A 24,543-nucleotide genomic window follows, 5' to 3' on the forward strand; every position below is an offset into this window, starting at 1 on the left:
GTAGCTCAACACAGCAGAAGTGAGCTGGGCTGGGAGAAAAGTACTGCGTGCCCCTGTGTGTATCAAAACAAGACCCCTTACTCCATCCCCATATTACGCATGAATGGGCCACATGTATGAATAAAGAAATGTGGCTTGTCAACATCCAGTTTAGCTTGTTCCTGATATGATGATTTCGGATCACCCACAGAATGCTGGACTGCAGCCCAGAGGTGGCAGATTGTCAAGAAGGCACCTCAGCAACAAGGGCCAGAGTTTTGCTCCTGAAGATTTCACATTGCATAACACCATCCTGGCCACGAAAGACTTCTAGATCCCTTAAGAATAATATTAGATCCTTAAGTCTTGAAGAGTGGACTGGATCTGATAAGCCTGGCCAACTCTTTAATAACAAGGTGAATGAAAAGTCATTGTCTTTTTAGCGAAAGCACCTCACTGCTGACAATTTTGAACAATACGGTATGCCCCACAAAAATGTATCATGCAGCAATAGGAGCTGTTTCGTTTTTGGCCTAACACACCACAATCGAAAGATGCGAGTCAATTACAGACGCGTTTCCTCCTTGTGAGGAGCTGCAGCTGAGCAGGTGCCAGACAGTTCTGAACTACGTGACTGTTTTGTAAAGGAGTTCTTATTTATCCATATAACACATCAAATACATTGCACTGGATCCTATGGCAGTCTGAGGAAGGCGCTTGAAGTACAGGATCTGTCCCCTCCTTCTCACTGCAGCCTTCTGTGGCCCCCCTCAAAGTTACAGTTAAAGGTCACAGGACCCCCACAGACAAAAAGCTACTGTGGGGCTGCAACAAGGAGAGGGAAGATGGTGAAACAGCCCCCACCTCATGCCAACAGAAAATCTGGACGAAGAAATTCAACCGATCAAGGGGTGATTTTGTAACACCCCCCTCCCCACCCCACTCTGGTGCTTAGTGGCTTTTCTGTTTCCAAAATGCACTGTCTTTCCAAGCTCCTTGGTCAGGTGATGCACTCCAAAATGCACTCCTGCACTGCATTTTCAAGGATTCGCAGAAGGCGGCCATGGGAAGGGGGAAACGCATCTGCCACTGCAAGCGCTTTCCGCTTACGGAGCCCGAGGATTCAACCCAGTATTTCTGAAATTGTTTTAAGATTATATATAGAGTAGAAAGGTGAAACCAAACAAACTGCCTGCATTTCCCCTCCTGTCCCGTGCCAAGGCCTTGTACATGAACCACGGGAAGCCTCCAAAGAAGCAAAACTTGCCGTGAACTACAAAGCCATTTCCTGTTGTTCATCAGATTTTAGCTTCCTGCACATAAATCAACAGGAGGGTCGCTTCTCAGGAAGCATGGCCTCTGTGAAAGTAAGATTTGACCCACAGGCGACTCACAAAGATTACCCCCCCAACACACACACACACCACTAAGCCTGCAAAAGGAGCCTGTCTGAAGGGCTGTGTGTCTACTCACCCCAATCTATACTCACCCAACAGAGGATCTGTAGAGAGCGCTGGAAGATCACTTGTGCTTTGGGAGTGCTCTGCCTCTCTTTTTTGAGGTTTAAGATGGCTTGCTTGGCTGTGGCAGAAGGACAGAATCGTACTCTGTATTCTTCCTGGTTTCCCATCCTTGGAAGTCCCTGTGGATGATAGTTTCACAAAATGGCATGCAGCGCAGCAAAAGGCAGCACCCACTGTTTTTCACATCTAGGACACAAGAGTGGGAACTCTCTCTCTCAGGTCTTGGATGTCAAAGAAGCAAACCTTGGTGACTGCCACAGCCGCCAGTTTTGTCCTGCGTGAAGAAGAGAATCTGGCTTGCCTCAGCATCAGCAGAAGTGGGTACAGTTATCTGAGCAAATGTCCTTGCCCCCTACAGGTTAACAAATTCCCGAAGGTTTTATGTATCCCACTCATGTACTCTGTTAATGGTGGGACAAGAGAAGGAGATGGAATGGATATTCATGTGACCAATTTTCCCAGGTAGCAGTAGGAATTCACAATAAAATGTGGCATACTGTTGCAATACCTCTTCTCAGCCCCAGGGACGCTCACAAAGCTATTTTAATGTATACAAGGATGCCCAGATGGCAAGGCCTAAATGGCCCAGGTTAGCCTGATCTCTTCAGATCTTGGAAGCTAAGTAGGGTCAGTCCTGGTTAGCATTGGATGGGAGACCAGCAAGGAAGCCTGGGTTGCTACACAGAGGCAGGTAATGACAAACTGCCTCTGAATGGCTCTTGCCTTGAAAACCCTGTGTGGTCACCATAATTTAGCTGTGACTTGATGGCACTCTACAGACACATGTCTGGAAAGAGGGTATTCTTCCCCTCTTTATCCCCAACTCCACGTCCCACTCGTGCCTTCCTAAAGTCAAATTTCAGCTTGTGTAAGCTCCTCTTCTTGTACTCTGTAAAGTGCTGTGCACAACAGTGGAGCTATAAAAGCCAGTGATAACAACTGCACTTTTGCCTCCGGCTAAACAAGCTTCATTGTCCCAAGAAAAATGTAAAGCCAAGTTGACTGCAGCAAATACTGAGACAAAAAACCTGCATGCTCACTAGACACTACTGGAAGAAAAGCTGTTTGCATGCTTCTCTCCAGTTAACTCTCTAACAGTCTGTTTGTAGCTTTACAAGAGTTTAAATGATTTCTTTTAAAAACATACTTTGAAGAAAGAATGAGCTGTGCCTGAAGACCATGAATCTGATTCCTGACCACACCTTGAAGTCTTTCATTTGCTCAAATTACAGAGTTGTACAGGTGTAAACTGAGGGGTTCTATCTTTTAACAGCTGTTTTTATAGTCTGTTTCCAGCTTGGGGAAAGTTTTATGAATATCATTTTAGGATGCTGACTATTGTTTTATGCACCCAGACTGTTTTATTATTGACTAGCAACAAAACCCGTTGTAGGAAAAAAGAACAACGGGCTCTAGAAAGGGGAGGGCGGGCAGGCGGGCATTCCCTCCTCCTCTGTCACTGATTGCTGGATGAAGGTTGGGGGGGCAGGTATTGCCACCTGCTCTACTCCTGATCCCAGCTGGGTGAATGTGGGAGGTGGGCATTGCCCCCTGCTCTGCTTCTTCTCCCGGCCTGAGCCTCCCACTGTGGCACGCTCTCTGGAGGTCCAGCTGCCTCATCTGGGCCTCCCTCCACAGCAGCGCCCTCTGGTGGTGCTCCAGGGTAGGAAGTGAGTTGGCTTGAATACGCTTAACCTTTTATATAGCAGGATAATTCTTGTGTTGTTTATTTATAGTCCACCTTTCTCACTGAGACTCAAGGCAGATTACATAGTGTAAATCAATATGATCAACAGCTGGGACATTCAATAAACAACATAACGTATAGATTGAGGAACTTTGAAAACAAGCGTAATTCCAAATAGAGAGATGAAACACTGCTGAAACAAAAGGTAAGTAATTTAACATGACATATTAAATGATGCAGAAACCACCTAGTATGAGCATATCTACAGCAACAGACAATACCCAGGGTGTAAGCCTACTTCCAATTGGTTGTTGTGGGTTTTCCGGGCTGTATTGCCGTGGTCTTGGCATTGTAGTTCCTGACGTTTCGCCAGCAGCTGTGGCTGGCATCTTCAGAGGTGTAGCACCAAAAGACAGAGATCTCTCAGTGTGACACTGCTAGTGTGACACTGAGAGATCTCTGTCTTTTGGTGCCACACCTCTGAAGATGCCAGCCACAGCTGCCGGCGAAACGTCAGGAACTACAATGCCAAGACCACGGCAATACAGCCCGGAAAACCCACAACAACCATTGTTCTCCGGCCGTGAAAGCCTTCGACAATACATCTACTTCCAATTGTCTCTCTCTCTCTCTCTCTCACACACACACACAGAAACACAGAGAGAGGGAGGGAGGGAGGGAGAAGGAGAGTGAGAGAGGTCTCCATCACCCCAACATTTTTGGGCCGTCTTGAACATTGTAAATACTAGCAAAACAAGAATCTCAAACCTGGGGTTGGGGCGGAAGCTACACCCAGACTGCCACTCTCTTCTGCAGTGGAACATGAACCCCCAGAACCAGAGAAGTGATGCTCCAGGGCTGGCAACAGACGCTCCTTGCTGTCTTCAGGGAAACTCACTCCAGTCAGGTCTTGGCACACCTGCCTGAATTGCTTCTTGTGATGAGGACGCACAAACATAGAGAACCCTGAAAACGGAAGAAATTGCAATGCCAAAATATAATTGAGCAAAGTTGTTCCAGGCCAGGGTGTTCAATGAAATATAGCCCCCCATTTCCTAGAAGTCAGAAAAATTCAATTTATAAGACATCTGTACCAAGCACAGAGCCTCTCCTCTCTCAAGCTTGTACATAGCTAGGTCTGGCTTGTTTTCATGAGATAACAACAACAACTACAACTACAACTACAACAACTGCGCTTATATACCACTCTTCTAGACAGATTAGTGCCTCACTCAGAGCAGTGAACAAGTTAGTGTTATTATACCTACAATACAGCTGAGGCTGAGAGGAGCGGCTGGCCCAAGGCCACCTACTGAGCTCATGGCAGGAGTGGGATTCAAACCAGTAGAGCGCTGATTCACAGCCAAACCACTTAACCACTGTGCTACAGCAGCTCAGGAACAGGCATTGCAAAAATCTAACAGAATGAATCCCAACGCACAAACTGAGGCTTATACCACATGGAATTGTGCAATTCCCTCCCAACAAATGTCTGAGCTTCCTAAAATGCTGCGGTGGCTATGACAGGGAACAGGAAGAGGCTGTTCTCAGTGGTAGAGCATCTGATTTGCATATAGAAGGTCCTCGCTTTAATTCCCGGCATCGCCAGTTAAAAGGATCAGTTAGTAGCCAATATAAAAATACTTTTCGGAGACCCGGCCTGGAGAGATGCTGCCGGTGAGAGTAGACCAGACCAAGGGTCTGGCTCAGCGGAAGGCAGCTTTACGTGATGACAGGAGCAGCGAGGCTACTTTCTCCTTGTTTACAATTGCTTATTATTTATCTAGTTCATTTATACCCTGCTTTTCTCTCCAAGGGGAACGCAAAGCAACTTAACTTTGTTCTCCGGTCCTCCATTTTATCTTCCCAACAACCCAGTGAGGTAAGTTAGGCTGAGAGGATATGCCTGGCTCAAAGTCACCCAGCAAACTTCCGAGGCAGAGTGGGGATTTGAACCTGGGTCTCCCAGATCCTACTTTCCCACTGCTTTGTAGAATGATATGGCACTGTTTATCTTTTTCTCTGCAGATGGAGGATTTTGAGTAGCAAAATCATGGGAGGGTCATGGTTAAGCAACCCCGGCCACTCCTACTTTAAGTTGCAATCTTCAAGGCCATGTTGCATTTAATTTAAAAACAAAAAAAGCTGGAGAAAGGGAGATTTTGTTTTAGTTGGGGAAATCAAATTCTGTGTATGGGAAGCAGAACACTTTGGGAATGGTTCATTGTATTGTGTTAAAACAGAATAAATTAATTTTATGTTTGAGAGGATTATGAAACGTCGCCTATATTTCCATTTTCAATGGCTTCAACATTTCTGGAAATTTTACATCTCTAGAAATGTCTACAGAAGGGATGCTCAGGCTTGCGCGATGGAGCCGAGGCTCTAGCTGAGGAAACTGAGAACTGATTGGAATAGCCGCTCTGAATGTTTTAGAAATTTATGAACGTGGGGAAAAAATTGAACTTTGGCAAGGCAGGACTGCACGGGCAGCAGTAAGCTGACATGGTCTGAAGGAGGACCTTTCAGGAAGCTATTTTACTGGAATGGAAGAACGCCTGGAATCTTCAGACTAAAGGGAGGAATTTCTTTTTTCAAATCGACGAAGTCATGCTAAGCCACCCCATAAGCCTGATGGGCAGACAGGCACCCTTGAAAACACAAACACAAAAGGCTTAAGGGAGCCTGAATGGAGGGCTGGGACTGAGGCAGCAGTGGGGAAGGTGTCTTGAGTTCCGCATCGCCACTAGAACGGCCTTCTCCTTTGCATCTCCAATCTTCTGGAGTGTCCATTCAAAAATGGATGGGCTGATCAGTTCCCTGGAAGAGATACCGCAGGAGCCTGAGGCACCTATGCTGCCAGGAGAATGGAACTCACACTGGACAGACTGCCAGGGTTGGAGAGCTGCCACATTTGGCACCCAGCAGTTATAAAAAGTGGTGTGGCCTCTGTGGCTGTGGCAGAAAATGCAGGAAAGGCATCATGTCTCCCTCACTGGGAGATTGCCCCCAGAAGAAGGGGAGGGGAAGAGAGGAAGGTGGAAAATTACAGGAAGTAGCAATGGCTAGCAGAAGCAAGGGCTAACTTTTTCAAGCAGAGAGGAGCAGGGCCTGTGCTTGACTGCAGTTTCCCCCGGGTCTTCGGCAGCAAAGAACATTGGACATGGAGAAATTTGAGGTTAGGAAGGTTCCCACTCTCCTGGCTTTCCACAAACCTTGCAAAACTGAATTATTCAGGAGGGCTTCTTCTTTTTTTTAACACACACAGGAGGGGCTGTAGTGTCAGGAAATAACTCAGAAAGATGCTTTGATGAAAGATAGGGACTGTAGATTAGGGGCTGTAGATTATACTACTGTATATTGTTTGGTGCTTTTAGTATGTTCCTACTAAGTAATTTCTGCATCATTTAGCATGTCAAGTTTTAATTCCTTTTCTTTGCTTCAGCATTATTTCAGTCTGTACCAGAATTTCGTTTGTTTTCAGGTTTCTGCAGTCCAAACCCTGTTATACTGTGTATTGGCTGCCCCAGCTATCCGTTGTACTGATCTGCACTGTCATCTCCCTTGAGTCTCAAGGAGAATGGTGGACTATGGATGGATGAATGAATGAATGAATGGCAATCAGGAACAAGTTAGCTCCTGTATTCCTCTCTGAAAGCAAGGCTTGAAAAGCTTCCAATAGCAGACAGCCAGGACAGCCTCTTGGAACTTGTACGGACTCTTAAGAAAGCACTGACCCTAACAGCAACCTTGCTGGCACACAGAACTGTCCAGACCAGCCTCATAATCTGCATGGCTTGCCTGTCTGAATAACGTTAGTTCAGGTCTGTAAGTTTCCACAGGCCTGGTTTTGGTCTGGCTCCCTGAGAAAGGAATGAACAGGCCTCTTAATTAACTGCACCTGCATCCAGCTGTTACTATTTTCATTGCCTATTGCTCTGCGCTTTAATAGAGTGGTTCTTGCCCTGCATACACTCTTCCTTATCTGAACTTAATAAACAAAATATATTCTACTTCTGGTGTCAAGAGTTACTGACTGAATGTGTGCCTGTAAGATCCTTAAAGATAAAGACGTCTCTCTGGGGACCAAGATCAAGATAATCCAAACTATGGTATTCCCCATTACTATGTATGGATGTGAAAGTTGGACCCTGAAGAAAGCTGACAGGAAGAAAATGGATTCATTTGAAATGTGGTGCTGGAGGAGAGTTTTGCGGATACTATGGACAGCCAAAAAGACAAATAAGTGGGTACTAGATTGAATCAAGCCTGAATTTGAGGCTACTGTACTTCGGTCACATCATGAGAAGACAAGATTCTCTGGAAAAGTCAATAATGCTAGGAAAAGTGGAAGGCAGTAGGAAAAGAGCAAGACCTAAAATGAGATGGCTGGACTCAATAAAAGAAGCCACGTCCTCCAGTTTGCAGGATCTGAGCAAGTCTGTTAATGATGGGATGTTTTGGAGGTCTTTCATTCATAGGGTCGCCGTAGGTCGGAAGCAACTTGATTGCACATAACACTCCCAGAAATGAACCCAGAGGCTGAAAAGTCTCAAAATTAAAGACCAGATTCCTCACAAGGCTGTTAGGGGGTCTCAAGTGGCTGTAGCCTCAGCGCTTGGGAACAGTAGCTGGGGCTCTCAGGGTCAAGACAAGAACAGACAAAGTTAAGGAGGAATAAGAGATTCCGAGGAGACACTAAAAACAGGCAACCCCACGGGATCCTAAGAGCACTAGTAAGTGACCTGGAATAAATTAATTACAAATTGTTGGGACAGTCTGCTTGTTTTCCCACTATTAGGTCAGAATGGAAATTCAGAGCATACCCAAGTTTTCTTTCTTTCCCAATGAACAGAGGCAGCTGGGAGTGGGATGTCCAAAAGCAGTGAATCATTCCTAGGTGGGTGGGAAGGTCTCCCCATCTGCCTGCCTGCCACCACCTGCTCAAAGACTCAGTTGCAGCACCATGCTACCCAAAGCTGCTTTGACAAAGGCTTCTTTCTAGTTTATTCCTGTATAAACTGAAAGAAAACAGGGTTAACATACCTGTAACTTATGTTCATCGAGTTCTTCTGTGCTGACACACATGGGGACTGCGCAGGCGCAGGCCAGCCGCCGGAGAATTTTCTAGAGCTTCCATGGCTCCGAAGGGGCCGTTTGTCGCGCGCCTCAGCGACCGTTTTCCCGCCCAAACGGTCACGTGATCCTCCAGCGACCAACGGCCCCTTCCCTCAGTTCTCCCTTGCCGCCGCTTGACCAACACACTCCAGCCATAACACCTTAAAAACACCAATTTCTGTTACAGCCATCACATTACCGTGCATTGGAGTTCACAGCGGGGTAGGAGGGAGGGTTGTGTGTCAGCACAGAAGAACTCGATGAACATAAGTTACAGGTATGTTAACCCTGTTTTCATCTTCGTTCTTCTGTGCCTCCACACATGGGAGTGTACCAAGCTTCACACAATAAGGAAGGCGGGGGTGAAATCCAACACAATTTTATTGAACAAACAAGAACAACAATAAATAGATATGCATATATACATCTATGTAAAAAACGGTGTAAGGACACATAAATACTCAATATTTACATATATACACACCCCCAGGTACATATATATACACACTTTCACTCAAGGGTACCCAGCAGGTACGCCAAGAAAGGCATTCCAAAACTCCCTCAGGAAAAAAGGGAGTGTAAGACAGCCTTGGCCACAGATACATCCTGCTCCGCATTGACATCAACGGCGTAATGCCTGACAAAGGTGTCTGCAGAGGACCATGTGGCTGCTTTACAAATGTTAACCAGGGGCACCCCCCTGAGGAGTGCCGAAGAGGATGCTTGGGACCGCGTGGAGTGGGCTCTGACATGAAGCGGGCAAGCCACCCCTGCCAGGGAATAGGCCTTGCTAATGGCCGTCACAATCCACCTAGACAGGGTCTGTGAGGAAGCCCTGTTACCCTTGTCCTTGGCCCCAAAACATACAAACAGGTGAGGACTGGAGCGGAATCCCTTTGTCCTATCCAGGTAATAGGCTAGGGCCCTCTTCAAGTCTAGGGAATGGAGGGCCTTTTCCCCCTTAGAGGAGGGTTGAGGAAAGAATGCAGGCAGTGAGATATCCTGCGAGAGGTGGAAGGCGGACACCACCTTGGGCAGGAACCCGAGGCAGGGACGCAGGACCACCTTGTTGGGATGAAACACAAGAAAGGGAGGGTCAGACCGCAGTGCAGACAGCTCACTGACCCTTCTGGCCGATGTGACGGCCACCAAGAATGCTACCTTGTAGGATAGCATATCCAAGGGGCATGTAGCCATAGGTTCAAATGGAGGCAACATGAGACGTGAGAGCACCAAGGACAGCGACCACTGAGGCACTGGCGCCGACACAGGTGGGTAAAGATTGTACATGCCCTTAAGGAACTGGCGGGAATGTGGGTGAGAAAACACCGTAGCACCCTCAACTCGGGCGTGAGCAGCCGATATCGCTGCCAAGTGTACTTTGAGGGAGGACACCTTCAAGCCCAGGCCACGCAAGTGGCACAAATACTCGAATACAACCCCCAAGGGACTGCTGTCAGGCACCACTCCTCTGGCAAGTGCCCAGAGCTCAAACCTGCGCCACTTGGCCGCATAAGCGCGCCTAGTGGATGGCCGACGGGCATTCAGGAGGACCCTCTGTACCTCGTCAGTAAAGCCTACAGGGGAGGAACGATCCGCCAAGCCGTTAGGTGCAGCTTCCTGGGATCGTGGTGGACTAGGCTCCCGTTTAGGAGAAGGTCTTGCCGAGGGGGCAGACTCACATATGTCCGTTGGGACATCCGCAGGAGCTTCGGGAACCAAACCTGCCGTGGCCAGAAGGGGGCCACCAGGATGCAGTCCGTCCCGTCCTCCTCTATCTTGCACAGGACCCTGGGAATCAAGGGGAACGGAGGAAACATGTAGTGCAAGCCCTGCGTCCACGTAAACTGGAAGGCATCCCCAATAGAGAGGGGGTCGCTCCCTGCCCTGGAACAGAACGTGTGGGCCTTGGTGGTCGCCGCAGTGGCGAACACGTCTATCACCGGATGACCCCACATCTGGAAGATCGGCCCAACGCACTCTACGTTCAGTTCCCACTCGTGGTCCAGTAAAGGGACCCTGCTGAGGGCATCTGCCCGGGCATTGTCTGACCCAGCCACGTGTATAGCACGGAGCGACACGCCGTTCTTGATAGCCCACTGCCAAGTGAGTGTGGCTTCCCGGCACAGGGCCATGGACACTGTGCCCCCCTGCCGATTCACGTAGTACATGGCAGTCGTGTTGTCCGTCTGCACCAAGACCTGACGATTTCTCAGCAGTGCTGTAAGAGACACAAGTGCGAAACGAATGGCCCTTAGTTCAAGCACATTGATATGGAGGGTCTTTTCCCTGTCAGACCAGACATCTTGCACCGACACATCACCACAGTAAGCCCCCCATCCCAACAGAGAGGCATCAGTGGTAACCGTGATGTCATGTTGTTGATACCCAAAAGGGGTCCCTTTAAACAAGTTGTCATCAGACAGCCACCAGTCCAAGGAGGAGAGGATGACCCTCGGGATAGAGAATTTGAGGGACGGAGGGTGCAGCAGAGCATCATACCTCCGCACAAACCAGTTCTGGAGAGGGCGCATACGCAGCCTAGCAAAAGGCACCACAGAGGTAGCCGCTGCCATATGCCCTAGTAAGCACTGGATAGTGCGCACAGACTGGAATCGGTTCCTTTTAAACATGGACACCAGACCCCTTAGGGACCGAGCCCTCTCCAAGGGGAGCAGAGCCTTACCCTCCACAGAGTCTAAGAGTGCGCCAATGTAGGACACCTTGCAGCTGGGCACCAGTTTGGATTTCTCCAAGTTCACCAGGAGCCCCAGGCGTTGGCAAGTGCTAAGTACCAAGCCAATGTCCTGCACCAGCCTAGACTCCGATTCAGCCACGATGAGCCAGTCATCGAGGTACGGAAAGATGGTACAGCCTTCTTCCCGTAGGAAGGAAACCACAGGGGCCACACATTTAGTGAACACTCGTGGGGCAGTGGACAGGCCAAAGGGGAGCACCTTATACCGGAAAACCCTTTGCCGGTAAACAAAGCTCAGGTATTTCCTGTGCTCCTCCCGTATTCCCACGTGAAAGTATGCGTCTTTTAAGTCAAGAACCGCAAACCAATCTCCCTGTCTCAGCAAGGCGATCACAGCCGCCAACGTAACCATTTTGAATTTGGTCACCTTGAGGAAGGCATTAAGGCCCCTCAGATCTAAAATGGGACGTAAGCCCCCATCCTTCTTAGGGACCAGGAAGAACCTAGAGAAGAAACCCTTTACAGAGTCCTCATAGGGCAATTCTTCCACAGCACCCTTGGCCAAGAGCGACACGATCTCCGCGTCCAGCTCGGCCATAGTGTTATTGACAGCTGTCAGGGGTGAACTGCATCTAGGCAGCTCAACAAACTCCAGCCCGTATCCCAGTTCAACAATAGTTAAGACCCATGAGTCAGATGTTATTGACTCCCACTCAGAGAGGAGTGGACTCAGTCTGTCCGAAAAGTTCGGGGATACGGCTGGCGTGACCCGTCAGTACTGCCTCCCGGCGCCCTGCTGATCCTTCTGCTGGGCCGGTTGCTGTGCCGGGCGAGGCTTGAAGGGCCGACGCCTCCTCTGCTGTTGTGCGGGAGGGTAAAGCCGCTGCTGGTAGGCCGGATACTGCTGGTAGCCCGGCCGCTGATGTTGGTATCTGCCCTGGTAGTGGTAAGGGCCGGAACGTGGGGCGTACCGTGGCCTGGAGGAGGGCTTGTCCGCTGGAGCCAGACCCAAGGACCGTGCCGTCTGCCTGTCCTCTTTTTTCTTTTTCAGGGTCTCGTCGGTCGATTTGGAGAACAGCGAGTCCCCTTCGAAGGGCATGCTCTCCACCCTGGAACGCACCTCCTGGGACAGGGCCGTAGACCGCAACCAGGAGTGGCGCCTGAGGACCACCGCCGAAGCCATTCCCCGAGCAGCAGTGTCGGCAGCGTGGCTCCCGGCATTCATCTGCTGCTTAGACAGCCGGACAGCCTCTGTTTGCAGCAGGGACACCACAGCCTTCTGCTCAGGAGGGAGGTCCCGGGTATAGGATGCCAACTTCTCCCAGAGGTACAGCTGGTACCCTGCCATGATGGTCTGGTAGTTGGCAATCCTCAGACCCAGCGAAGCGACGATGTACTGGCGCCTGCCCATGGCATCAAGCTTCTTGCCCTCTTTATCGGCAGGCACCGAGGAGTGACCCGATCGTCGGGGGTTGAACTCCTCTGTGACCAAGGAGGAAGGTGGAGGGTGTTTCACCAACGCCGGCCAGGTGCCCTGCTTGATCTTGTAAAGCTGCTCGATGCGCTTGGACGTTGGAGGTTGATCACAGGGCACCTGCCATACCTTCTCCACGATTTCCTCAATACCCTCGAGCATTGGGAAACCAACGGACGCTGGATTATCCCCATAGATGCGCTTGAGGAGCTTGTCCTTGGTCTTCGGGGCCGCTGAAGAGATGTCCATCTCGAGAGCCTTGGCCATTCTTGCCATCTGGTCGGCGTAGATGCGGAGGTCCTCGAATGGGGAGTCCGCAGATGGCACCAGCTCCTCAGGTGGCGATGGTTCAGACCAGGACTCCGACTGGTAGCCGCCAAAGCTCTCGACATCCTCCTCATCGGAACCGAGCTGGGATTCCGGAACCTGGAGCGGAGGAGGAGCCCACGCCGACCTCGATGTCGAAGGCCTCGGTTCCGACACGGAGAAGCCCGCAGGTGCCCCCTCCCATTGGCAACGGTATGGTGAGGGGAGGTAGGAAGCCTGTCGATGCCGGGACGCAGTGGACCGGACTGATCGGACACTGTCCCCGGAACCATGCCGCTCACGACCGACCGGAGGTGGAGACGGACGGACAGGCGACGGACGGCTCCGACGAGGAGATGGGCTCGGTTCCAGCCTCGGCGACCGAAGGGGAAGCGATGGTCGGCTCCGACGGCGCGGGCTCGGCTCCGGCCCCGACGAGAATTCCGCGGGCACCGTCTCGAAGGCCATCGGATCCGGCACTGGCACGGAGATGTCTTCTGGCTCCGGGGAGCCCAGATGAGGGGAAGGCGTGTGAGGAAGCACGATGACCTCCTCCTGAGGAGCGGGACGCGGCGACCGATGATGCTTGGTTTTCTTCTTCTTCTTTGCTGGTTCCGAAGAAGACCTCGGAACCGACGCGCTCCTCGCCTTCGAAGGGGACCTCGGCTTCGACCTCTTAGGCTTCATCGGAACCGATCCGGACGTCGGTTCCGACCGGGGACTCGGTACCAGGATCCTCGGTTCCGACGTAGGTCTCGGATCCGACCTGGTAGATGACGCGCTACGGGGCGGCCGCACCGGTCCCTGCGCTGGAGAGGCCGCTCTCGACGCCGAGGTACTCGGGGGACGCGGTTTCGACCCCGACCTCGCGGAGGCCACTGAGCCAGCTCTTGAATGCCGTTCGGCAGAGGGGCTTGGGCCGGCCTTGGAGGAGGGCAACGGAGCGCCTCCGGACATGACCTTCTGCCACAGGGAGGAGTTAAGTCGGGCCTTGCGCTCCTGCCGGGCCTTGCTGGTGAAGCCCTGGCAAATCTTACAGGCCGTCACATTATGGGTCTCCCCCAAACAGAACAGGCACAGTTCATGGCCATCGGTCTTGGCCATTTTAGTGTGGCATTGCAGGCAATGCTTGAAGAGAGCCTTAGAGGCCATCTTCAGGGGCACGCGAAAGGAAGGTCAAAAACAGTCCGAGTCAAATTACCGAGTCCACAACAAAGTCCAAAACGAGATCCGAAGAATAGTCGAGGTCACGAAGTCCGAAGTCAAAAGCCAAGCAATCAGTCAGAATAAAGCACGAAGCACAAAAGCACAGAGCAACGAAGCTCACGTTCTCTCCAAGCGGCGGCAAGAAGAGAACTAAGGGAAGGGGCCGTTGGTCGCTGGAGGATCACGTGACCGTTTGGGCGGGAAAACGGTCGCTGAGGCGCGCGACAAACGGCCCCTTCGGAGCCATGGAAGCTCTAGAAAATTCTCCGGCGGCTGGCCTGCGCCTGCGCAGTCCCCATGTGTGGAGGCACAGAAGAACGAAGATGAACAACAAATATCTACAAGAGGCCCAGATGAGTTAAGAGGAGCACTTCGATACGAAAGAGCAGAACGAATTCACTGGCATCCAGCTCAGCAAGCCAGTCAGACTTTGACGAGGAAATGAGCAGTCCATACAGCCCCTATTACTAAGGATGAGGCAGCTGGGGGTTGTGTGTGCGCGTGGAAAGTGTGCAGTCTGGATGAGCAGCAACCACATCCAAAGAAGACTGACAAAAGAGAAAATGCATTCCTGGACTTGACCCCCCCGAGCTAGCAGCTTGGCCCCTCCGACTGCTCAGAGACTCCTTGAAGCGCCTCCGTTGCCGAGCCTCACCTGCCAGAGATGCCAGGAGCCTCCGGAAGGCTCTGTCAGTTTCACCTCCCCTTCTAGGAGGCAAAGAGGAAATTAACAAGCAGCAACCTCCCTGGCTCTGTAGAGAGGGGAAATTGACAAAGCCTCCCGATCTCTTTTAAAACTCAGCTTCCCGGCTAACACTGCGACTCCCTTCACGTGCAGTCCTCGTGTAATTCGTCATTTGTAGCTTGGCTCTCAGAATGGAAGTCCACTCTGTGCTCTAAGAGGCTGCTGGATTCTGTCGGGCCTGTTCCAGACAGCATATAAACACAATCCAGCTGACTCTGTTGTCTATGGGAACAAGCTGTCAGCGTCAGCAGAATTCAGCCCGGCAGGCTTCCTGACTCCTGGCTTCAGACAGCTGTTGTCCATGGGGAGCTTCCTCTGGGGCTCACCCCTGCAGGAATTCTGCTCTGCCCTGCTGGCTCCAAGCCAAGACGGGACACCTACTTACACCATCAGGCTTCTTGCAAGAGCAGCATTTTGCCATCTGGGGTCTGCAGCAGTTGATTTCTGGCTCCTATTAACTGGAGTACATTCCGTGTGCTTTTCTTTGGGTACACTGGCTTCCAGAGGACACAGCACCCGAACAGGATATTGATTATGAGGTGGAGGAAGGCCATTAATTGTCTAGAGTATTGGGGGAAGGTCCATGCACGGAGCCATAGATACTGAGTAGATTGACAGTTTCAGGTAGGCAGCCATGTGATCTGCAGGAGAACATCAGGATTTGAGTCCAGTGGCATCTCAGAGACCAGCCAGATTTTCAGGGTGTAAGCTTTTGAGAGTCAAAGCTCCCTTCTTCAAATACAGTCAGAAGGGAGTTTTGATTGTGAAGTCTTGTATATGAAGAAGGGAGCTTTGACTCTCGGAAGCTTACACCCTGAAAAACTTGCTGGTTTCTAAGGAGCCACTGGACTGGAGCCACTAGACTGAGCTTAGACACTCCTTATGATGATTATTCTGGAGATGGCAAGACCCCAGTTCAGCCTAGATTACTGGAGACAGCCTCAGCACGCCTTTTAAGGCTAAGAGTGCTAGGCCTCTTTACCAATCTTTACAGTGGAAGTGGAGGGAATAGGCAGCTGTTAGGTACAGAAATGACTTAAGATGCAGGGGGAGGGGCTGCCCTAAAGGGTAATTACAATGTCTTTTGTGGGTTCTTCTCCATCGGGGGAAAGATGAGACTTCTGGCATGCTGAGGTTGGCCAGCCCCTCCAGCCATCTCCCCCCTCTTTTCCCACTCTAGGGAAGGGGATCTGCTTGCTGTAGCTGCAGACTCAAGCGTCCCAGCTGCTCTCCAAAATGCACTGGAGCAAGAGCAGGCAACGCTTCCAGCACACACTCCAGAGCCAAGCCCATTAGACCATTCCTAAGCAAGCCCAGTGACTCACTGCCAAGGCTGCCACAAGATATCCAGTCATTTCAGGTCATTCTGGGACAACTGTAAGCTCCTAAGTGATAGAGCAGGCAGACTATGGCGAAGTCACAGGCCTGGGACCATTCTCAGTTTCAAACATGGCAGTGAAAATCTGAGCAGTTTAAATCATCCTCACCATACTGTCCCTGGATCATGGCAATTTTCAAGAATGCAGGCACACTTTTTCACTCAATTCCAGGTGGAGGTGCTGCTCTTTTGGACCTGGGAAGGGTTTTGCTTTAGCATGAAAGGAGAGAGAAGCCCACACCTCCACGCTTTTTCCCCGTGTAATCATTCTGAGAATATCTCCTGATTACAAGGAGAGAAGCCCAGGTCAAAGGCTTGTGAAGGTTAATTATTCTGTGGTTAAACAACTCAATCGCCCCTGATACTTGTATGCGGCAAATGAAGCCACTTCCTGCAGAGATTGATTAGAAATAGACACGCCCGGAACCACGAAACATGCAGGGAAGCAGCAGTGACAGCCTCCTCTGTAGACGGGGTACCTTGGGCTCTCAGGAGTCTTGGATGAATTAATTTCTTACAATACACTTAAAAGAGTAAATTCTCTTATAGCACATAGTTTGAAAATTCCATAGGAAGGGAATAAAATAACCTCGGTAAACATGGGGCAATTGCCTACAAATGCTAACGGGCCACAACAAAGTCCGACCAAGGCTGCTATGTAGCTCCTTAGTCTTATGGCGTCACACAATGACATTCACTCAGGCTTCAGGACACTCAAGTGGGAAGGACACAGCCGTCGAAGTCGCCCTAAGCAACGTGCGTATGGATACTTGCTTTGCAGCAGGGGAAAGTTTTCTGGCTTTTCTGTGGTGAGGGCCACTACCACAGGCACCATGGCATCGTAGTCGTCTGTCTTCTTGTACGCCGACACTGCCGATAAAAAGCTGTTGAAGCTGCTTTTGTCCAGAGCCGTTCTGAGCTCGCTGAGGTATGCCGAGCGGATCATCTCGCTGTGGCTCTCCTTCAGAGAACTGGGTGCGTTTCTGGAAGGGTCACTGGGCACAGCATCCCTCTTCGCCCCTGAGGAAAAGCACAACACGGAGCTCAGAAGAACGCTGCGGGAAGGCAACCGTTCCTTGTGTCAGCGGGCTGAACGAAGCTTCCTTGGGGCAGTGGGGAAGGCCAGCATCACAGTTCTGGAAACGGCGCCCTCTGGGGCCTAGTGACAGCAGCTGTGCTGGACCACAGCGCAGAGCTGTGCCGGTGTTCAGCTAACCCTCACCGGAGCCCATTTTGAACTTCCTCTCTCTAATACTTCACCACAGGAAATCATTTTCATCCTGATGTGAAAACACTACACCGCACCTGCAATTTGCACTTGAAAACCACTATGGTCGTGCGAAAGGCAGCCTTTCTGATATGTAAGCAGTATAGTGCTTTAGGCCAACCGGATACACCTGTGTGGTAACTGGAGCGAGAGCAAACTCATCATCTGGACAAACCAGTATGTTGGGCTAGGATCTGGGAGACCTGGGTTCGAACCCCCACTGCGCCATGAAGCTTCTTGAGCGACCTTGGGCCATCATTCTGTCACTCTAACCTACCTCACAGGGTTGTTGTGAGGCTAAAACGGGAGAAAGGAGTCATGTACATCGCCTTGAGATCCTTGGACAAAGGGTAGGGTGAAAATGTACTGGACACTTACAGAGAAGAACCGTTCTTAAATCCAGGGGAATGGAAACCTAAACTTAACTGAACTAAAAGAAAACTAAGAAGATTGCAGAACAGAACACGGCCACAGGTAATGGCAGCTCCCCCACTGTTCACCAATTGCACTTTATCTCATACGGACACCGTGGTCTCTAACGGAGTCCCCCTGATTTGATCTAGCTTAATAACTAAAAAAGCACCAGGGAACTGAACAGTGGGCTCTGGAGTCTAGTTCCTGCCAATGGTTTCTCAGAGTGAGAATTTCTGGCTTGATGAAGTCATCAAAAGGGAAGAAACACCCTTCTGTTTAACTATACAAATCAGTAAATTAATGTTCGCAGTAAGCACCTACATAGTAACAAAGTAACTATGTATATTAGTATTATATTATTCTTACATGTGAGCCAAAGAAAATATAATTCAAAGCTTATGGTGAAAGCCCCAAAGCATTTTTGAAAAAGACCCAAAAAAAAAAAAAAGTAGAGCACTGTAATAGCTAGAAAAATCTGCAGAACAATGTGGGTGGGGCAATCTAGTACAAACGCTGCTTTGAGACCCCGTGACTCCCAAGTCACAATAGCAAATCTGGCCCTTATGCAGGTACAAAGCGTACACACAGGCTGTGCAATGGCATCAGAGACAAAACAAACCTACACGTGGCCGTGGTCTCAGATTTCCTAAGAATAAACCCTGATGTAATCGATGAGAAAAGCTTTCTCCTTTTCTGCAGAATGGTTATCACTTCCCAGGAAACAAAATTCATGCTATTATAAGGTGTTGCAATGATAGCGCTGTTTGGATTTGTTTCACTGACCAAAGTAAACCCCTGGCTGCTCAGCGGGTTGGGAAAGAAGAAATCCAAGTTAAATTTTCTTACAGAAGTGGTTACACTTCGTTATGAGAAATGCCACGAGCCCACCCCAACATTCATAGGAATAACTTTTTAAATAGTCCTTTAATGTCTAGGTTTGCACTGAGATGTATTTTATTGGTTTTATCTATTGTAATTTATTTATGATTATAACCCGCCCTGAGCCCGCTTGCGGGGAGGGCAGGCTAAAAATCTAACATTAAATAAATAAATAAATAAATATAAACATTTGGGAGGGGGAGCCAAGGGAGCAAGAGCAACTTGAAGCAGAATTCTCACAAGTAGTCATTTATAGGGTTGTGCACCCCAAACAGATTAGGTTTTCCCACTTTGGGTTTATTGAAGCAGGAAAACGATTTGGGTATTTAAGCCACTTTGGGTAAAGCCACAGCAGCAGCTGCAGCACTTTTCTTGCTGTTTGCAAACAGCCAGAAAAGTGCTGTTTTCAAGCTTTCCACCACCATTTTTTATTTGGGGGGGGGGGAGGAAGGGGTTGTAGTGACTAACTCGCTACAACCCCTCCCTCCCCTCTCCCCTCGGGTAAAAAAAGGCAATGGGAAGCTTGAAAGCAGCACTCTTCTGGCTGTTTGAAAACAGCAAGGAAAGCGCTGTGGCTGCTGCCACTCTACCAGAAGCTTTCGGAAAGCTTTGCTTCGGTATTTCTGAACTGGCTCAGCGACGCTGAGGTCGATTTGGAAATTCCGAATCAGAAACCCGAAGTGCACACCCCTAGTCATTTATGCAGATATTTTGGGGAAACTGTGTATGTCATTCTTTTCACCTCCAGCATACTGACAAAATCTCATGATCTTAAGACCAGCCTAAGTCAATTGCACACCACTAGCTGAAAGGGGAGTCTCGAACCTGACAGCTGTTTGCTTGGGGGAAGAGACCAACACAGGCTACGCATCAGGCCTTCAGTGATGTATAGGAAGAGAAGACCGTTCTACAAATTTAAAAATTTTTCTTCTCTGCAAGATGCATACCTGTGGTATCTGACTCAGAAGTTAGATGGGTACCTCCTTTGTTCAAATGCTGCTCTGAGTTGAGCTGCCTTGATGAACCCTCTGAGAAAGTGGTTTTCTTCTCACATTCCTTCCCTACTAACAAATACAACCAGACACAAATATTGATTAAATGAAAACATGACGACGTAATGATTAATCTGCAGGAGACAGGAGAATATTCTGAAACAGACGGAAACCCCCTCTCTGTAGGACGGCTGGCAGGGAGAGAGAGGCGACTTCCTCCCCAGAGAGAGGCTGTCTCTTCTAAGCCAGTACCTGATAAGCTAGAAAGATAGGAAAAGGACACTCAACAAGCACCAAATTTACACAGGGTTGCCTTGAAAGTTAGTGGGGTGAGGAGAAAATTGGGCAAAATACCATACAAAGGAAGGATCAAAGTCTCGCCAAGCTAAAGAACAAAAAAAAATGACATCGGAGTGACCTTCAAGATCTCACCACTGACGAAAACTAGCCCCAATGCTCCCTGAATAAGGGAGGAGAGGTCAGGATGTTCTGCTGATGAGAATGGAGACTTAAGACCAAATTCTCCATTCCTTCTCCGCCAGAATCAGAGTTTAAGTGGCTGGGTTGCGAATGAGCACTCTGCTAGTTTGACTCTCACTACTGCCACGAACTCTGCTGGTGGCCTTGGGCAAGCCGCTCCTATCAGCCCGATTTTTTGTGGGGAAAATAATAATGCTGACTTGTTTACTGCTCCGAAGGTGGCACTAATCTGTCCAGAAGAGCAGTATGTAAGCACTTTGTTATTATTATTCTTAGGATGGGGACACACAGAAGGCATATTCTTAAGACATTTTAAACAATTATTAGTGCAAAAACATTTAAAAAAATAAAAAAGCAAACAGGAAAAAGAAAGAACACAATTAAGGAAGCCGCAAAAAAATGCTTTCTACAACCTCACTCTAGCCTGGAAGATGGCTTCCTGTCTTGACATGGCTGACTTGGCTACCTGGATCCATGCTATGGTAACATCAAGACTTGACTATTGTAATGCACTAAACATAGGTTTCTCGACTGAGAGCCAAGCTACAAGTGACGAATGACACTTCCCTGGCAAGTGACAGACTCGCGTGTATTCCCCCCCGTTCACTTGCCATTCACTTACTCTCCACTTGATCAAGGGGAGCGCAAGTGAATGGCAAGTGAACAGGGAGGAATACACGCAAGTCTATTCACTTGCCAGGCAAGTGTCATTCGTCACTTGTAGCTTGGCTCTAAGTTAACTAGGAGACTCCAACTGGTGCAAAACACTGTGGCTCAGCTGTTATCAGGAGCAAGCAGGAGCATGAATATCACTCCCATCCTGCAGTCACTCCATTGGTTCCTACTGAGTAGTTTCTACATCGTTTAATGTGTTATATCAAATGGCTGTTTTGTTTCAGTACCCTACCAGCTCTGGATCAGATTTCTACTTGTTTTTCGAAGTTCTGCGATTTATACTCTTGTATTTTTTACTGAATGCCCCAGATGTTAACCATGTTGATCAACACTATGTAACCTGCCCTGCGTCTCAGTGAGAAAGGCTGACTATAAATAACATTCATCTTCGGGGTGAATATCTTCGGGACCGCCTCTCCCTGTATGTTCCCTGGAGACCGCTTCGATCAGCGGATAAATGTTTGCTGGTGGTCCCCAGCCCTAAGGAAGCCCACCTCGCTACAACCAGGGCCAGGGCCTTTTCATTCCTGGCCCCGGCCTGGTGGAACACTCTGTCAATGGAGACCAGGGCCCAGCGGGACATATTTTCGTTCTGCTGGGCCTGTAAGACAGAGCTGTTCCGCCAGGCGTTCGGTGGTTGAAGGGGGTGGTGCCATGTCGGCCTCCCACCTTTTGGGGGGGGGGTTCTCCCCACCATTGCACATGGTTAATTTATTTCATTATTGTTTCGTATGTTGATTTTAGTATTGTTGTTTTCTTGTTTTTCTTGTTTTTAACTTGTTCAACGCCCACAGCCCCTGAGGATGGGCGGTATATAAATTGAAATATAAATAAATAAAATAAAAATCTTCATCATCACCTCCACAATTTCATCTTTCTCTCTCTTCGATTCTTTGAACTCATTAAAGGTTTCTATTTAATGAAGTTTAAAAAGAAATACATTTTGGCTCCAGAAGTCTTAAGTCGAGCGGTTCCAGCTTTTTGAAACTGAGGAGCTTAGGGCAATACCTCTAAAGGAGGCTTTGCCTGCCTCCCAGATTGAGGTAGTAAAGGGTTGAGCTTTAGAGCGCCAGGCTGAGGTTTGTTCTTCTCTCTGAATTATACAATTAACTGTCTAAATACCAGCTAGTATGCAATCTTTCTCTAGACCTAATTTCTAAAGAAACAGCACACATTACTGAAAAGAGTCCACTAGCACCATTTAAGACTAACCAACTTTACTGTAGCACAAGCTTTCGAGAATCCCCCCTCCCCTCTCCACCTATATATCTGACCAGTTTCTTCTTACCCTCCGTGCATCTGACGAAGAGAACTGTGATTCTCGAAAGCTTATGCTACAGTAAAGTTGGTTAGTCTTAAAAGGTGCTACAGGACTCTTCAATTTTTCTACTACAGACTAACACAGCTAACTCCTCTGGATCTATAAGCATACATTACTGCTTCTACTCCCATATTTTTAACACATTTGGGTCATGAAGCAGATACCAGAAACAAGACTATCTGAGAATGAGTTATGCAGTGGTGATAAGTAAGAGTAATCTCTTAAAACCTGGATTCCAATACACCATATATCCATTAAGAACAACAACCCTGAAACCTGTCACCCAGCGTCTTTCCTTGCAGTCATCTGTCCTTAACATTATTCATTAAGCCATTAAAATCTTCTCCCAAGATTAAATCTCTTGAGGCAAAGGATGGCTACAGTTGTCTAGTTAGGGGAAAATGTAAGAAATACTTCCCCCGCCCCCCGAAACTCATTCTGAAACATTACCTCCGATGCACAAAAATGTACATGTTCAAACCTATCTTTATTACATTACAAAACCAGCATTGAGCTAGTCTGGAGCCTTGAGGCTTTAAGATAACCACCGAGTTTGGTTCAAGACTTGACCTAATTACATGAGTACTGGAAAAGGTTGCGTAAGATTATGCAGAGAATCTTAGATTATAGTACAGTGGAATATGGGTAAAATGCATCTTAATGCCGCTTCTGTGTAGACTGCACAGAACAACTAGGGCTGTGAATATGAAGCGTTTTCAAAACAGCTGAAATCACAGAGTCTGGTTATTTGATCCTGGAGGGGAAGAGGTAGATCCAGCTTCCTCTCTGAAATTCTGATTTTAACATTTTTGCAAAATATGTGCTTTTCATGCGCCATTTCAGTTGTTGGATCACGGAGAGGAACTGCATGTGCTGGATTTGTTTGTTCATGCAGTTCTCCTTCCAGTTGGGGATGCATACATGGAGGTCCTCCATTACATTCAAAGCCCTTCATGGCCTCTAAGCCCCCCCATATCTGTGAAACTGCCTCTCTATGTTCCTCCACATCTCATCTGAACAGGCCTTCTGTAGATTTGAAAGGCTGTCATTTGGAGGAGGGCAAAGAGCTGTTCCAGTTGGCAGCAGAAGGTAGGACGCGAAGCAATGGGCTAAAACTACATGCACAAAGGTACCGGCTGGATATTAGGAAAAACTTTTTCACGGTCATAGTAGTTCAAAAGTGGAATCAGCTGCCTAGGGAGGTGGTGAGCTCCCCCTCACTGGCAGTTTTCAAGAAGAGGCTGGATGAATATTTGTCAGAGATGCTTGAGGCTGCTCCTGCACTGGGCAGGGGGTTGGACTAGATGGTCTGTACGGCCCCTTCCAACTCTGTGTGATTCTATGATGCTAGATACCACCCTGCAGCTGGGCTAAATCAAGAACTGCCGGTAAGCGTGCTTCCTCTGCGGTAGCCCCCATCTTGTGGAATGGCCTGCCTGAGGTCAGGAAAGCTCCCACTCTCCTGGATTCCTGCAAACTATGCAAGACTGACTTATTCAAGAAGGTTTTCTACTCAGATCATAGGGCTGTGTCATAAGAAAGAGTTCAAAAAGATACCTTGCAAGGGGACAGGGACTGTAGACTAAGCTACTGGGTACTGTTTGCTGATGTAGATATGCTCCTGCTGGGCAGTTCAACATTGCTAAAAGATGTCATGTTAATTACTTACGCTTTAATTCAGCAAGATTTCATCTATGTGTTCAGCTTTATGCGAGTTTTCAAATGTCTGGCTACCACACCCTATTGTATCTGTTTTCCATGAATGTCCCAGACTCCCAACTGTTGATCACATTGTATTTTTGCTGTCAATGTCCTAGCTATTGACTATATTGTATTAACTTGCAGTACATAATCCACCTTAGACTTCAGTGAGAAAGGCAGGCTATGAATGAACAACAACAAAAGACAAGTTAATAGCTTGAAATTCTGCATAAAAAGAATTTTGATTGCAGTTATTTTGCATATATGTTTCCAAATGGAACATCCCGTTCCTTAACTGTGCCCTTTCAGGTTGATCGTTTAGGAGCCTTCCTACTGGTTTCCCGCCAGGGGGCAACGTAACCATCTGCCTCCCTATAAGCGCAGTCACCAGTTTATTATAAACTGTGCGTCCACCCCACCCCTTTGTTCTGCTTTGTTTATATCATGATTGAGGAAATTGGAGGGGGCCCGCCATCTGTTTTTGTATGTATTTGTGGTGTTCTTTGGTATTAAAGGTAATTTATATGTTTTAATGCTCATTGAGATTTTATTATAACCCGCCCTGAGCCCGTACGCGGGGAGGGTGGGCTAGAAATAGAATCAATCAATCCTATATCTGACTTTTTTATCTTGCAAAACATTACTTGACTCTTGAAAACGAGGGTATAAGCTTTTGAGAGTCAAGCTCCCTTCACCAGAT

General features: G+C 48.6%; 1 protein-coding gene across 1 annotated transcript in view; it reads right to left on the reverse strand.

Annotated features, from left to right (window-relative positions):
- Positions 1 to 24,543, reverse strand: part of RTEL1 (regulator of telomere elongation helicase 1) — a 144,729-nt gene that overhangs the window by 8,570 nt on the left and 111,616 nt on the right. The window contains exons 31-34 of the mRNA XM_054980610.1: positions 19,622 to 19,738; positions 16,889 to 17,134; positions 3,958 to 4,155; positions 1,469 to 1,621 (exon numbers count right to left, since the gene is read on the reverse strand). Of these exons, the coding sequence (XP_054836585.1) occupies positions 1,469 to 1,621; positions 3,958 to 4,155; positions 16,889 to 17,134; positions 19,622 to 19,738 (714 nt within the window). The remainder of the gene's footprint in view (positions 1 to 1,468; positions 1,622 to 3,957; positions 4,156 to 16,888; positions 17,135 to 19,621; positions 19,739 to 24,543) is intronic.

Source organism: Eublepharis macularius, chromosome 5 (genome assembly GCF_028583425.1).
Source record: "Eublepharis macularius isolate TG4126 chromosome 5, MPM_Emac_v1.0, whole genome shotgun sequence".
NCBI lineage: Eukaryota > Metazoa > Chordata > Lepidosauria > Squamata > Eublepharidae > Eublepharis > Eublepharis macularius.